Source organism: Sus scrofa, chromosome 5 (genome assembly GCF_000003025.6).
Source record: "Sus scrofa isolate TJ Tabasco breed Duroc chromosome 5, Sscrofa11.1, whole genome shotgun sequence".
NCBI classification, from domain to species: domain Eukaryota; kingdom Metazoa; phylum Chordata; class Mammalia; order Artiodactyla; family Suidae; genus Sus; species Sus scrofa.
Window position 1 is genome coordinate 30,869,698 of NC_010447.5, and position 15,335 is coordinate 30,885,032.

A 15,335-nucleotide genomic window follows, 5' to 3' on the forward strand; every position below is an offset into this window, starting at 1 on the left:
TATTCTTGCTATCAGGGGATTTCAATTTATCTAATCAGCTAAGAACAGTACATACAAAAAACTGAAAGTGTTGAGGTACAGTTTTAATTAAATTTAAAAAACTGAGTTCAAAGCAAATGTTTTCTTATTTCCATGATCCAACATGCCACTTGAAGAAATTGGTTAAAAACAAAATCTTTTTGTTCTATTGGTAAGGGAAAAAGAGGAAAAGATATGGGGAGAAATAATTAACGAGCATCAACTGTGTGCCAGGAACTCTGCAAAGCGGTTTACAAATATTATTTCATTTAATCATTAAATCAACTTTCAATTATATACAACCACATTCTAATTCTGGGCCACCTGTCCTCTTTGGCTGAATGTCTGTTCTGGGGATGCAAAGCACTGTAATTTTAATTTTGCTTGAACTAAATCTTGCTGACCATAAAATCTTATAGTCAAATCTAAAGTCAATATAAAGACTTTGGGGATTATCTACAGCTTTAGATTATCCATACTATTGCTATTTATTATTTGCAAAGATAAATGGGAACACTGACTACATTTTAATATACTTATGAAATAGATGAAGTATATTATAATGAAATAGACAATACAGGCTATGACAGTGTAGATCTGGTGGCACAGCTCTGAGCTGCCCATAGTGAAGGCAATACAACTCCTGGACTGGACATGAAGGAACGTTCCACTGGAGATATGGCAGTGCTGGATGTAAGAGAAAGTTTCCAAGTGAAACGACAAGTTCTTTTAAGTGCAGCTGAAGCAGCAGAGGTGATTCTATGTGTGGACAACATTATCAAAGCAGCACTTGGAAACATGTCCCTGATTACCACCCCTGCTCAGCATTATAAAATTTATATTTGCATGACTGGCTTTTGATGACTGGGTTTTCATATTCAGTACCAGACATCTTCTTTGGTCATGTGAATTTAACTCATTACTTTACACGTATGTATGTAGACACAGAGATCCAATTAAGGGACTGAACCAAGGAATCAAACTGAGCACGTAAAAGGGCTAGGTAGAAACCCATTTTACAAAGCAAAATACCCCTCCTCAGTATTTTAGTAGTACTGTTGTCCCTTGTTTCTATGTGTGAATATGCGTGTACCTCTATACCATAAAGTGACATTCTCTACTGTACTCTGGTAGATTTGGTTTTCCTAAATTAGATATTTCCCTTCCTCCCCAATCCTGTATCTATATATAGAACAGGTGTTGTGCTCTTTCCTACCTCATTACATTGAGTTTGCATGTCTGACTTGCTTTGGCCAATGGGATGTTAAAAGATGTGAGCAGAGACTGAAGGTGTGCTCCTGCAATTGGGCTTGTCCTGTTTTCCCTCTGCCTCTGCCACAGGAAGAGCGTCCCCTGGGTAGCTGATGCTCCTTCAGACTAAATTCCAGAATGAACCATGTGGAGGAGACCTAGGAGGCCCATCCCCTCCCACCACCATCACCATCATCATCATCACCATCACCACCATCACAACCACCACCATCACCACCATCACTATCATCATCACCACCACCACCACCATCACAACCACCACCATCACCACCACCATCACTACTACCACCATCACCACCATCACCACCATCACCATCATCATCACAACCACCACCACCACTATCATCATCACCATCACCATCACAACCACCACCATCACCATCATCATCACAACCACCACCACCACTATCATCACCATCACCACCACCACATTCACCACCATCACCATCACCACCACCACCATCATCATCATCACCACCACCACCATCATCATCACCACTACCACCATCACCACCACCACCATCACCACCATCACCACCATCACTATCATCACCACCACCACCATCACCACCACCATCACTATCATCATCACCACCACCACCACCACCACCACCATCACCACCACCATCACTACTACCACCATCACCACCATCACCACCACCATCACCATCATCATCACAACCACCACCACCACTATCATCATCACCACCACCACCACCATCACAACCACCACCATCACCACCACCATCACTACTACCACCATCACCACCATCACCACCACCATCACCATCATCATCACAACCACCACCACCACTATCATCACCATCACCACTGCCACCATCACCACCATCACCATCACCACCATCACCACCATCATTATCATCACCACCACCACCATCACCACCACCATCACCATCATCATCACAACCACCACCACCACTATCATCATCACCATCATCACTATCATCATCACCACCACCACCATCACAACCACCACCATCACCATTATCATCATTATCATCTATCATCTATCTCTCCTGGAATTAGAAATGGGAAGTAATAAGGCTGTCACAGAAACATGCTTTAACATATTTATTTGAATTAAAGAAGGATTCCTTCCAATAGAAAGCTAATTTGATTTTAGCTGATGATTTAATAATGGTGAGGACTGCTTTTGCAATAAGATTCTGCTGCAGACATTTACCATAAAACAAATGAGGTAAATCCATAGCTTCAATGTTTGAATGGAAATGGTGTTTAGCTATATAAAATAAATATCAAACCAAAAGTTATATCCTATCTATTTAAAGCTTATCATAAAGAATCTTAGGTGTTAAAAACTGGATGAGGATCATGTAATATTTCAAATTCTTTAGGGGTTATGTGACCAAAATATTTGAAGGTACTCCTCTAGATCAGCTTTTAATACACAAATACCCAAGACGCAGTCTCATAGTATTGTCTCTAAAGACGGTCTCAAAATACCAGATAGTTTCTAAAGTCAAAAGAACTTTAGCGTTCATGTAGAGGGACTATTTCATTTTCATTAAAAAACAAAACAAAACAAAACTGAATTTCAGAGGTAAGTGGCTTGCTCAAGGTCAAAATTCCATTTTCCTTCAATCAGATCTCTCTTTGTCTCTGTATCCTCCTTTCTCTCTCTCTCTCACATGCACACACACACACACACACCCCTTTCCTCCAATTCTTTCTGGACTTTGGGGTTGGCTGAGTCTCAAACTGCTGTGATCTTTGACAGAGTTACAGTCTCGGCCTTGACTGGCCTATCCTTCAGCAGACAGTTGGGTTCCCGGGGTCTCACTGCTGCTGCCTTGCTCCCGCTCTGGCTGTCTGAGCTCAGTGAAAGGGAGGCTTAATAATCCCTTCAACCTCCCTGAATGCAAAGATCTTATTAATTTATCTAAACATAATAGAAAGAGACAGAGATAATCCTTGGCGAAGAGACGTCTTTTATCTGATTTCTACCCCCAAATTTCACACTTTCGTGTTTAAAAATATGTTTCTTCTTTTTCCATCAGCTTTATTGTGTGAGGGAGCAAAAGCTGGTATACCCAACAAATCATGATAAGTTTTAACTCCTGAATATTTCTGATACCCACCCTCTTCTCTTTAACCCTATAATGTCATATTTATCCAGATTAATACCTCTTTTGGAAAACTGTAACAGCCTGGGGGCTTAAAGCCTCTGCTCTATTCTCCATTTGATGTCTCATAATAAGTCTACTCTGATCTGAGATGCTGTTTCTTATCCTTAAAAGGTTTTAAAGGCTCCTTGCTGCTCACTGACACCATCCATGCTCCACCCATATGGTTTACCTTCATTTGGTTCCTATTTATTACCCTACTGAACTTATCCCTCTCCAAGCCCCTCCTTCCCTGTGTGCTCCAGCAACTCCAAACTGTCTGCAGTTCACCCTGTGCACTGGGCTATCTTCTCATCTCCTTGCCATACCCTCTACCTGGAATGTTCATCTTACTGGACCTGCATAATCTGAAAATTTACCCCCAAACTCCCAGTTCTGAATACTCATAATAGCCAGCAAATCAGGGCCTCACCCTGAAAGCTACACCAAGTTCCTCTTAAGAAGAGGTTGTATTTTATTGATATCCATGCACCCAGTGGAATAAAAATGTTTAATCAAAGAGCATTAGCCCTAACTATTTGACTCCTTCTGACTCCTTGGCAATGGTTTTAGACAGTGATTACAAATCAAACTGACTTTTAAGTTCAAGAAAACACAGTATTTTCAGAATAATAATAATAATAATAATAATAATAATAATCTCTAAGACAACTATGGCTTACTAAGTATGTGGTTATGATCTAAATACTTTACATGATTACAGCCTTGAATTCTTACAAAAATTCTACATCCATTGTAATCATTTTACCAATGAGAAAACCATGACTCAGAGGATTTAAATAACATGCCCAAAGTCAAAAAGCTAGAAAGGAAAAAATCGACATTTAACTAGTGGCACAGTCCAAGCTCTCAGCGGTCTATGTTACTTCCTACTCTTACTGAAAATGAAAAGCATTGTAGCAAGGTTTTGAAACACAGGCTCCAGTTCCTTTTGTTATAAATCCACCATCAGATTTTTGGCGTTAGATTTTATGTTAAGAATAAGAACTTGTGATTGGTATATACACTCACTGAGTGTTATCATCTGGTCCCAAATCTTATAACACTATCTACAGTCTCCTGACTCTTAAATTTACACTTCCAGGTCATGTCTTTCTCCCCAGCTCCAAAATGTACCGCCAGCCGGCTCATTGACATCTTCTCCTGGCATGTCAAATAGGTAACCTCAACGCAGCACTTCACACAATGAAGTTCTGATCTTCCCCTAACAAAGTGGCTCTGCCCACGTTCTTTTTTGTCTTTTTTTCTGTCTTTTTGCCTTTTTCTAGGGCCACTCCTGCAGCATATGGAGGTTCCCAGGCTAGGGGTCGAATCGAAGCTGTAGCCACCAGCCTACACCAGAGTCATAGCAACGCAGGATCCAAGCCGCGTCTGCAACCTACAGCACAGCTCATGGCAACGCAGGATCGTTAACCCACTGAGCAAGGCCAGGGATGGAACCTGCAACCTCATGGTTCCTAGTCGGATTTGTTAACCACTGTGCCACGACGGGAACTCCTCTGCCCACATTCTTACACACCCCCATTAATGGCAACACCATCCATCCAACGGCTCAGGCTCAAAACCTCTGGTGGTTCTTGACTCCTCTCTTTCTGCACAGCCCACCTTACATCCATCATCTTCAAAGCAGATGAGGAATATGAGTGCTTTTCACCATCTCCACCCCCGTCTTCTACTGAGATCACGGCAACAGTGCCCTAACTGGTTTCCCAAGCTGCTACCCTTGCTCCTAGAGCCTATTCTCAACAAAGCAGCCAGAGGGGCCTTTGAACACATAAACCACATCATGTCAGTCTTGTGCTCCAAACCATACAATGCCCTTCTGCAGCCTTCGGAGCAAAACGTAAGGTCCCTCCAATGACCTACAAGGATACTGTGTTTTACACTGTCCTTGACTTGCCTGATCACCTCCCCTACTCTCTTCACACCCATGCAGCTCCAGCCACACTGCCCTCTGGATGCTTCTAGAACAACACCTGATATAGTTCAGCTTTTTGACCTTAGTACTAGCTTTTCCTTCGTTCCGGAATTCTCTTCCCCCAGAAACGCACACTGCTACCTTCTTTACTTCCTTCCAGTGATGGAAGGAAGGAGCTCCTTCTCAATGAAGCTGTCCTAACCACTGTATTTCTTTTTTTTGTTTGTTTGTTTTTGTTTTTTTGTCTTTTTGCTATTTCTTGGGCTGCTCCCACAGCATATGGAGGTTCCCAGGCTAGGGGTCGAATCGGAGCTGTAGCCACCGGCCTACGCCAGAGCCACAGCAACACTGGATCCGAGCCTTGCCTGCAACCTACACCACAGCTCAGGGCAACGCTGGATCGTTAACCCACTGAGCAAGGGCAGGGACCGAACCCGCAATCTCATGGTTCCTAGTTGGATTCGTTAACCACTGCGCCACGACGGGAACTCCCTAACCACTGTATTTCAATTGCAACCTCACCCCCAGTCCAACACTTCAACCCCTCTCCTTGCTTTATTTTCTTTTCCCTGCAGAACTCATGACCCATAACAGTCATACTTCATATAGTTGACCCTTGAACAACATGGGTTTGAACTGCCTAGGTCCATGCATACGTGGACTTTTTTCAATAAATACTACAGTATTTCACTATACCTGTTGGGTAAACCTGCGGATATGGAACAACTTTGAGTTGGGAAGAACCACATATACAGAAGGCCAACTGTAAGTTACACATGGATTTTCAACTTCACCGCGGGTTTGTGCTTCTCATGCCCTTGTTGTTCGAGGGTCAACTGTTATTAACCTATGTCTTGTGGTTTTATGTTATTATCTGTCTTCCCCTGTCAGAATATAATTCCACCAATGTACCTTGCAAGGGCTAGAACATAGTCATGCTCAAGAAGTCACTGCTAAACAAATGAATTATTACTGGTTATTAATAATAAAGCTGAGTTCTTAGTACAGAAGAACAAAGAGCTGATTGGGGCCTACTAATTTGGAAAAGATATTTTAAGTCTCTATAAAATGACAACAAAAAATGATAATAATGCTTATCTTAGAGTTTTGGTTGTTTTGCATATTTACTATTTGTCAAAAAATTTTATAGTGTCAGGCACTGACCTAAATGCTTTCCCAAAACTCATTTAATCCTCATAAGAAATCTATGAGTAATGTCACAGATTACTAATATCATCTCCATTTTTTGAGATGCAAACTGAAACACAAGAAGCTTAAGTTACTTTCTCAAAGGCATGTAGCTAGAAAAAATTGGGGACGGGATTTGACTGGCTATTTGACAACAAAGTTCAGCTCTGTTATGCTGATTTGCCTGGTGGTAAGGATTTAAGTGTATCCACACAAGGGGTTCTTTATAACGCTGGGCATTTAGTAAGCTCTCAGAATGTGCTGGCTGTGATAACAAAGAATTCTGTTTAAAATAAACTTATGGTTACCAAAGGGGAAAGGTTGGGGGAGGAGAAATTAGGAGTTAGGGATTAACAGATACACGCTACTTTATATAAAATCAACAAGGACCTACTGTATAGCCCAGGGAACCCCAGTCAATATTCTATATGGGAAAACAATCTGAAAAAAAAAAAGGGTGTATGTATAATTGAATTGAATCACTTTGCTGTACACCTAAAACTAACACAATATTGTAAATCGACGATACTCCAATATGAAATGAAATAAAGATTATAAAAAGCAGAATCTAAGAATTCGAGTTGTGGCTTAGCAGGTAAAGAATCCGACTAGCATCCCTGAGGATAAGGGTTTGATCCCTAGCCTCGATCAGTGGGTTAAAAGATCTGGCGTTGCCTTGAGCTGCAGTGTAGGCTGGCGTTGCTGTGGCTGTGGCATAGGTTGCAGATGCAGCTTGGATATGCTGTTGCTGTGGTTGTGGCTGCAGAGCAGGCCAGCAGCTGTAGCTCCAATTTTTTTTTTGTCTTTTTTGCTATTTCTTGGGCCGCTCCCGCGGCATATGGAGGTTCCCAGGCTAGGGGTCGAATCAGAGCTGTAGCCACTGGCCTACGCCAGAGCCACAGCAACGCGGGATCCGAGCCGCGTCTGCAACCTACACCACAGTCACGGCAACGCTGGATCGTTAACCCACTGAGCAAGGGCAGGGACCGAACCCGCAACCTGATGGTTCCTAGTCGGATTTGTTAACCACTGCGCCACGATGGGAACTCCTGTAGCTCCAATTTTGACCTCTAGCCTGGGAATTTCCATATGCCGCAGGTGTGGCCCTAAAAAACCACCACAACAAAGCAGAATCTCAATTTCCTAAGCAAGAAAAAAGAAAAAAAACAAAAACAAAATGAACAAAAAACCCAATGTATCCTGATTATATTTTTATGATTCAGAAATTAACGTAACTATACCAAGAATCAATATAAAACATGCTTTTCCTAAATCTAGTCTCTAAGTACAAAGCCTGTACAGCACTTAATGCACAGATTTTAAAAATACACTGCTTATTAAAATAGCTTGAGTACAAACCCATGCTGCTCACGGATAGCCTTAATGAAACTTGAGTCCCAGATAATTTCATTGTCATCTATGTTCTTTTACAGTCTTCCTGAGGAAGCTATAAGAATATCAATTCAAACAATTTTTTTTGGCAGCATGCTTGGCACAGGGACATTGTTGGGTCAGGGATGGAAACTGTGCCACAGCTGTGACCTGAGCTGCTGCCATGACAATGCCAGATCCCTAACCCACTGTGCCACAAGGGAACTCCCCCCAAATTTTTAAATATCACGAAACTATGCTCTGCCATTCCTATAATAAGACTGATGGAAAAAGAGAAAAAAAAGGAGAAATGACTATTTTAGGCAAAAATACGGTGCATCTATTCTGGCTCTAGATTGTGATGACTTACAGACTGGCGGCAGCTCATACTCGACTTCCAGGACCACTCTTTCCCCGACGTTCTTCAGCAAGCTGATGATCTCGTCATGGCGGAATTTGGCCAGGTTGATGCCATTCACGGCTTTGATATAGTCACCCACATCCAGCTGGTCACTTCTGCAAATCAGAGAACGGCACTCAGTGGACCCCTCCTCTCCACAGGCCGGTCTGACCATATTTTCTGCTTTGCCCTCATGGATGAGCATACAAGCCCAGGGGAACCACACAGCAGGCGTCCCTGTCTCCAGGGAGATGGCTGGTTCCTGACAGCAGGAGTGCAGCTGAGGGGGGACGGGACCGCTTTTACTCATGCTGACTGTTCACCTCAGAGTCTTGTGCTGGATCTGCTGCTGTCTCTGATTTTTTCCCACCCCTGTACCTCTTTTATTTTAAAAAGCACCATACGACAAAATAAAGAAAAATTTTTTTGTTGCTCCACCCATAAAGAGTTGGTGCTCTGGGGGCAGGTTATGCAGATCCTGGGCACACCGGGACTTCTCTTTGCTCTCATTCCCGCTCTTTTTTGCTGCCTGCCTTTTTGGACATTTCACCGCTTTGGACATCTTCACTGGGAGTGTGGCCAACAAGCAAGTCAGTTTATTTTGTTATTTACTGCTCACAGCAGGACTGATTTAAAAAAAAAAAAAAAAGGATCGGTGAAGAAGACATGACAATGAAAGTCCTGGGTTTCGGTAACGTCCTCCTCTCTTCACCACCACGATAGAACCTCGGCCACTTTGGGGCTTTTAGTCACACTCCACTTCTACATTAAGAGCAGGCGGTGAGACTTCTGGTAGGACTTTAAAAAATCTGTGTCATGGATAAGAACCTTCAATAATATGTTTTCCCCAAATAAAAACACCAAGTTCATTATTTTACATAAACCCAGCGCAATTATCCTCTTTTGCAGATTCCATAATCCGCTTTGGGCAAAGTATATGCTCTCACTCTTACCCTAAGTTTACTGACTGACACGTTCTTGGCAATTTAATTGCCTTATGCTCTGCGACATGATTCTCATATTGTTGCTTTTTACTATGATGCAATGTGATGATTGCTCCCAAACTTTTCATATGTTTTATCGCTTATTTCCCCCAATAGAATATAAGCTCCCTGAGGACAGGGATCTTAACTTTAATTATTTTGGTTTACTACCTGTGAAATGGCAGTGGCTTAAATAATAAATATTTGGTGATTGATAATACATAATATAACTGGCACAGCACAGCTTCTAATTACAGCGTCAACACATGTGGAAAGGGCGTTCTCACCCTCTCCTCTACCCCCAATTGCACTTGCTTTGGCGGCTACATATGAAGAAGCCCTGGAGACACCAGAAGTCCCACCATCACAACTGGCCATGACTGGTGACAAATAAAGGAAGCTTTGCTGTGGAATGAAGTCTCTGAAAAACCCCAAGAAAGGAGATCACGGTGACAGTGCTGACATCAGCTTGTTTTACAAACAATACCGAAGCTCATGGAACAACTGGTTGGATCGAGCTTTTAAATTTTGCAAATGGGGCTGATCATTGAAAGCAATCATGACTTCAGAGGACACAATAAGGCAAGAATGTTTAAACTTAACTTGGGATTATGTGGACAGGAATATTGGTGTCCCTTATTTGAGCGTCATGAACCGTACTTTGAATCAAGTTCGACCATTCCACCCTCTCTTCCCGAGGTAGACTTAGAATTTCTCCAGAAAGCAAACCCACCCCTGCCCAGCACCCAGAACATTCTGCCATCAGCAAAAACCAGTACAACTGCAGTTCATTAGAACAAGGACAAAAGGAAACCTCTTTAGCTAAGCCTTCGCCTTTTGGAAACCACCTCTTGACTGGTGAAAAGAAAAGTTGAAAATATGCAGGACAAACAAAATTGTTGCCAGAAACTTGGGGTTGGGCCTCCCACACTTTCTAGGGTTGTCATGTCCCCCTGTGTCAATTTCCCCCCCATCCCATCCACAGAATATGAGTCATCTGCATTCCCCGTGAGATGATCAGATGGGCTCACTCCCCACTGCAGCTGTCTGCCCCTCAGTGGCACAGAGGAGGACCAGATCCATAAAGGTTTTTTAAAAATTAAGATCTTATGAGGGCCTGGCTGTTTTTGAGATGAAAGGACAGCTCCCTGGTGACTTTGCCACAGGCCAGAAAAGCCACGCTTCTGAAATGTGCCCTGGTGCTTCTGCCCAGCAGATGGCAGCTGTCATTTATTTATTAGCGATCTTTTCAGAGAGAGCTTTCACTTTTTTTTTTTTTTTAGCTTTAATTTTTCAATTAATTACACCCTGCGTTCCTTTTTCTACTTGTTCCCCGAGATGCAGTTACCTAGCAGCAATTCCTCCTTGCCGCAGATTAGATACTCTGGGTTTGCCATCCTTATCGATTCCGCCCGAGACCGTCAGCCCGAGGGTAGTGCCTTCCTTCTTCATCAGTTCAACCACGGTGGAGCCCTTGAATTCCTCTGTTAAAAGAAAGGCATTTGCTTTGTTAAATGAGAAGAGAAACCCAAGGTGTCATTTGCATGGATGGGGAAGTGACTCTTCCCCATAAACTCTTTGCACTTTGATGGGAAAAGATCTGTGGCCTCCTTTCCATTGCAATTTGCAGAGTCTCTCATAAAGATGAGCATGCAGATAAAGAGGAGGCAGATATTCCATTATAGGTTATTAAAATGAGTACCAGTGGGGCAGTTTGCTCTGGGTTCACAATAAATAGTCTGGCATGGCTTATGTACAAGGATAATATTTCTCCTTTGTTTTGTGCCATTCTGAAGTGACTTCCCCTGGCTTCTCTCCTTGCAACTCCAAAGGGAATGATTGAGTCCTAAGGAGCTAGAATGGAATTTTAAGTAATAATATAGAAACACACAGTGCAGCAGCAGACTCCAAGTTCCCCATAATTTTGGCTGAGGAAGTCAACTGACACAAGAGAAGCACTTCTTACACGTTCAAGAAAAATATTACTAGTTCTATTTTTTTTTTGGCCACACCTGTGGCATATGGAAGTTTCCAGGCTAGGAGTCGTATCAGGGCCATAGCTGCCAGCCTACACCATGGCCACAGCAACACCAGATCCCAGCCGCATCTGTGACCTACACCACAGCTTGCAGCAACACTGGATCTTCAACCCACTGAGTAAGGCCAGGGATTGAACCTGCATCCTCATGGATATTAGTCTGATTCTTAATCCACTGAGCCACAGTGGGAACTCCCTCTACTGTATTCTCTACTGTTTCTTGCTTGTTTGGTTGGTTGGTTTTTGTCTTTCAGAAAACAAAATACAATAGCTTCATGTTACAACTTCGTGTTACATCATTTCTTACAAGATGTGTAACAATTTGGTAAAGCAGGGTTGGTCCTCAGAATCCCCAGAAAACTGCTGTTAATTCCTCATTCTCTATTTTTGATTTTCTTTTTTTTTTTTTTTTTGAGGGTCGCACCTGCAGTATATGGAAGTTCCCAGGCTAGGGGTCAAATTGGAGGTACAACTGCCAGTCTATGCCACTGTCATAGCAATGTGGGATCCAAGCTGTGTCTCTGACCTACACCACAGCCCATGGCAATGCAGGATCCCCATGGCAAGGCCAGGGATCAAAACTGCATCCTCATGGATACTAGTTGGATTCATTTCTGCTGAGCCACAAAAAGAACTCCCTGAAATTTTAAAATCTGACCAATTTTGTGGAGATAATATCTATGCACCGAGGAGACCCAAGTCTTCTGATTTTAGGCACCATAGAAAGAAAACTTTAAGAATATCCTTCTTCTTAGAAATAAATGAAAATGTGTCAATATCTATCTATCCAGAAGCTAACTATGATAAGCACTGATTTAAAATTCTCTATTCTGTTATTCCTCCCTCTGCATATGTTAGGTAACCAATGACTGAAATTGCCCACCTTGGCCAGGTCCAAAGAGCCGCTTGGATGAGTTGTCTCACAACAGGAGGCTCCGATAAGGAACATGGTGCTGCCCTGAAGACTAACCGGCAGAATTTGGGAAGGATTAATGGGAGGGGCCAATGGGGGGAGAAGCCAACCAACCTCCCAGAATCCTTTGTGCTGGAATCCATCTTGGCTGAGAGGTGCAGGCACCACCAGGAAGGACCTTGAGTCAGACCAAATAAGAGCCAAGCAAGATGATTGGCAGGAGACAACCCCAAAACTAACTCCATTCCCGTAAACCCGTAGACTGCAAGCCACAAGGCAGAACAGTTCTCTTGGGTTCCCTTACCCTGCTGCTCTTTGCCCAGATGTCCCTTCCCAGTAAAGTCTTTTGCACTGTCAATATCTGAGTCTCTTCCAACAATTCACATCCGAGTGTTAGACCAGAGCTATATCTGAGTGTTGGACTCAATTCCTATCTGTTAGACTCTGAAGCCCTGGTAGGTCTCCCCCTTCCAGGAACACATACCCTTTCCAAGTAGGGATGGGGAAACTAGAGTTTTCCAATTCCTCCTGAATCAGGTTATGAATTTCAGGGGTTCTGAACTTCTAGGATATAGGAGACACATGGTAAAATGCAAGAACAGACTTTCTTTTTCAAAGTCAAAAAAACCCAAAAAGATTATTTGCACACCTCTGCCCTTTCCTTAATTATACCTGGCAGAGTTAATTATCATATCAAAAAGTTTATGAATGCTTATCATAAAGGTTTTTAAATTGTTGCTATTGGTCTACTATCCCATTCGCCAACAAAAAAGTCAAGTCATGTTTGAGAAAGAAATAATCTCTCATCTGATCTACTGAGAACAGAGTACTTGGGGAAAGAAGGCAAGAGGGACAGGCCACTGGTTTCCTTAGTGATGTATTACTGTCAGTCCAGGCAGGACTCTCAAGATTGCCAGATCCTGTGACCTTAGCTGCCCTGCATCCTTCCTTTCTCACGGCAACTTCACGGTGCTACCGATATGAGTTGTAACTGCTTTGTAAAATAGAAGCCGAGGAGAGTCTGAGTGTGAATGATGTCAGCTTCATTTACTCCATTGCGTATGAGAGACCAAATTATGATGGAAGTTCAAGAAGCAAATTCTTGTCCAGTCCATAAAAGCAGAGCCTGTTACATCATTTACCAGGAGCATTTGCAACAAAAGTCCAGTTAAGGGGGCACGAGTGTGCATTTTATTGCACACCCCCTTAATACGGAAAAAAAACAACCACCTCTACATCCAGAAAGACACACCTAGGCCCACTGAGAGTTGAAGAGGTCATCTCAACAAACAACTCCTAGGCAGAAGGCTGGGTATAAAATTACTTTAAAAATAAGGATAAGAACTAAAGTAATGAAAATTACCTAATAGATAGTCACTATTTGCATTACAGAGACATAATACATTCAACAATTCTGACCAACAAAAGAACAGTTTGCATTTTCTAGATCTGTAGAAATTGACTGAGATATATCTCAATCTAGATATGTAGATTGAGCATGTATCTTGATTAAAGCGTTAACTTGAAGCATTGGGAGCATAGGTTTTTAAGGGTCCATCTTACAGGTCAATCAGAAATGCACAAAAAGCAACTACGAAATAGTAATAATAGGCAAGTGAGAAGTAAGTTTCAGTTAGTAAGAACTGCACTCCTACTCAGGTTCTCAGGAGCGAGCTTCATGAAAAAGATGGAATACCAGGACCCAGATGCAGCCTTATGGGATGTGGACAATGCAGTTTTCTCCAGAAGGAACCCAGGTTCTTCCCAAGCTTCTGGATACATCCTCTAAATCTAGAAAAGCTAAATTTGATTAGTTTAATTTGATGTCTGTTTTAAAATATAAATCTATCTGGGCTACTTTTTATGTTCTTCTTCTTCTTTTTTGGCTGCACACAAGGCATGCAGACATTCCTGGGCCAGAGATCAAAACCACGCCACAGCAGTGACCCAAGCCACTGTGGTGACAACGCCAGATCCTTAACCTGGTGAGCCACAAGTGAGCTCCTGGATTGGAGTTCCCATCGTGGCTCAGTGGTTAACGAATCCGACTAGGAACCATGAGGTTGCGGGTTTGATCCCTGGCCTTGCTCAGCGGGTTAAAGATCTGGCATTGCCGTGAGCTGTGGTGTAGGCTGCAGACGCGGCTCGGATCCCAAATTGCTGTGGCTCTGGTGTAGGCTGGTGGCTACAGCTCCGATTCAACCCCTAGCCTGGGAACCTCCATATGCTGCAGGAGCGGCCCAATAAATAGCAAAAAGATAAAAAAAAAAAAAAAAAAAAAAAAAAAAGAGAGAGAGAGAGAGAGAACTCCTGGACTACTTTTTAAACTGGTAATAGTTGATTACCCTCTTGTTGAAAAAGATTTCAAAAACTTCCCCAAGAGCTAGTTTTAAAAACACGAAAGAAAGAAAATATTAAGGCACCAGTTAATGAAGTAATTTGTGCAGTCATGGATTCAAGCATTAACTGAGCACTTATGATGAGCCAGACAACGAAACCAAAGATAAAGTCAGAGATGCTTCCAGCCTAGTCACAGAGGCAAATGAGCCCCAGACCACCCTGCCATGGGGTGGGGGTGGGGGTTTGGGGGAAAGGAGGCCAGAAAGGAGACGGTGCTGATAACAATGTACAATGAATGAAGACCTGCTCTTCCAAAGGCAACATCTATTTCACAATTTTGTCTTCTGTCTAATCTGCCTGTATGTATCGATCAGGATTAGTGGAGCAGAACAGACCAAAGGAGGAATCTAAATTAGGCAAAACTCGGGAGGGAAGATGGAATATTGTCGCAAGAAAATGTGCTGAATCACAAGAATGTTAGCTGCCAATAATAAGTATCTCTAGTCTCTGAAGGACTAAGTCATTTATGGGCATTTCCAAAGGGAGTAGGAGGAGAGCAGCAGTTTGGAAAGGGCAGAAGGTACTTCAGGTGTTTGCTTCCTGCTACCCTGTGCTTGCTCCATGAGACTAATCCATCATTTTCTGTCTTTTTGGGTATTTAATGTTTGCATAATGACGCAATGGCTAGGAGAAATGAAGACAGATGCATTCATTTGCATGAGTTCACGT

General features: G+C 42.6%; 1 protein-coding gene across 18 annotated transcripts in view; it reads right to left on the reverse strand.

Moving 5' to 3' along the window:
- Nucleotides 1-15,335, reverse strand: part of GRIP1 (glutamate receptor interacting protein 1) — a 478,395-nt gene that overhangs the window by 172,680 nt on the left and 290,380 nt on the right. For all 18 annotated transcript variants that reach the window (XM_021092908.1, XM_021092918.1, XM_021092914.1 and 15 more), the window contains 2 exons: nucleotides 10,664-10,799; nucleotides 8,303-8,448 (listed from right to left, as the gene is read on the reverse strand). In XM_021092908.1, coding sequence (XP_020948567.1) covers nucleotides 8,303-8,448; nucleotides 10,664-10,799 — 282 coding nt within the window. The remainder of the gene's footprint in view (nucleotides 1-8,302; nucleotides 8,449-10,663; nucleotides 10,800-15,335) is intronic.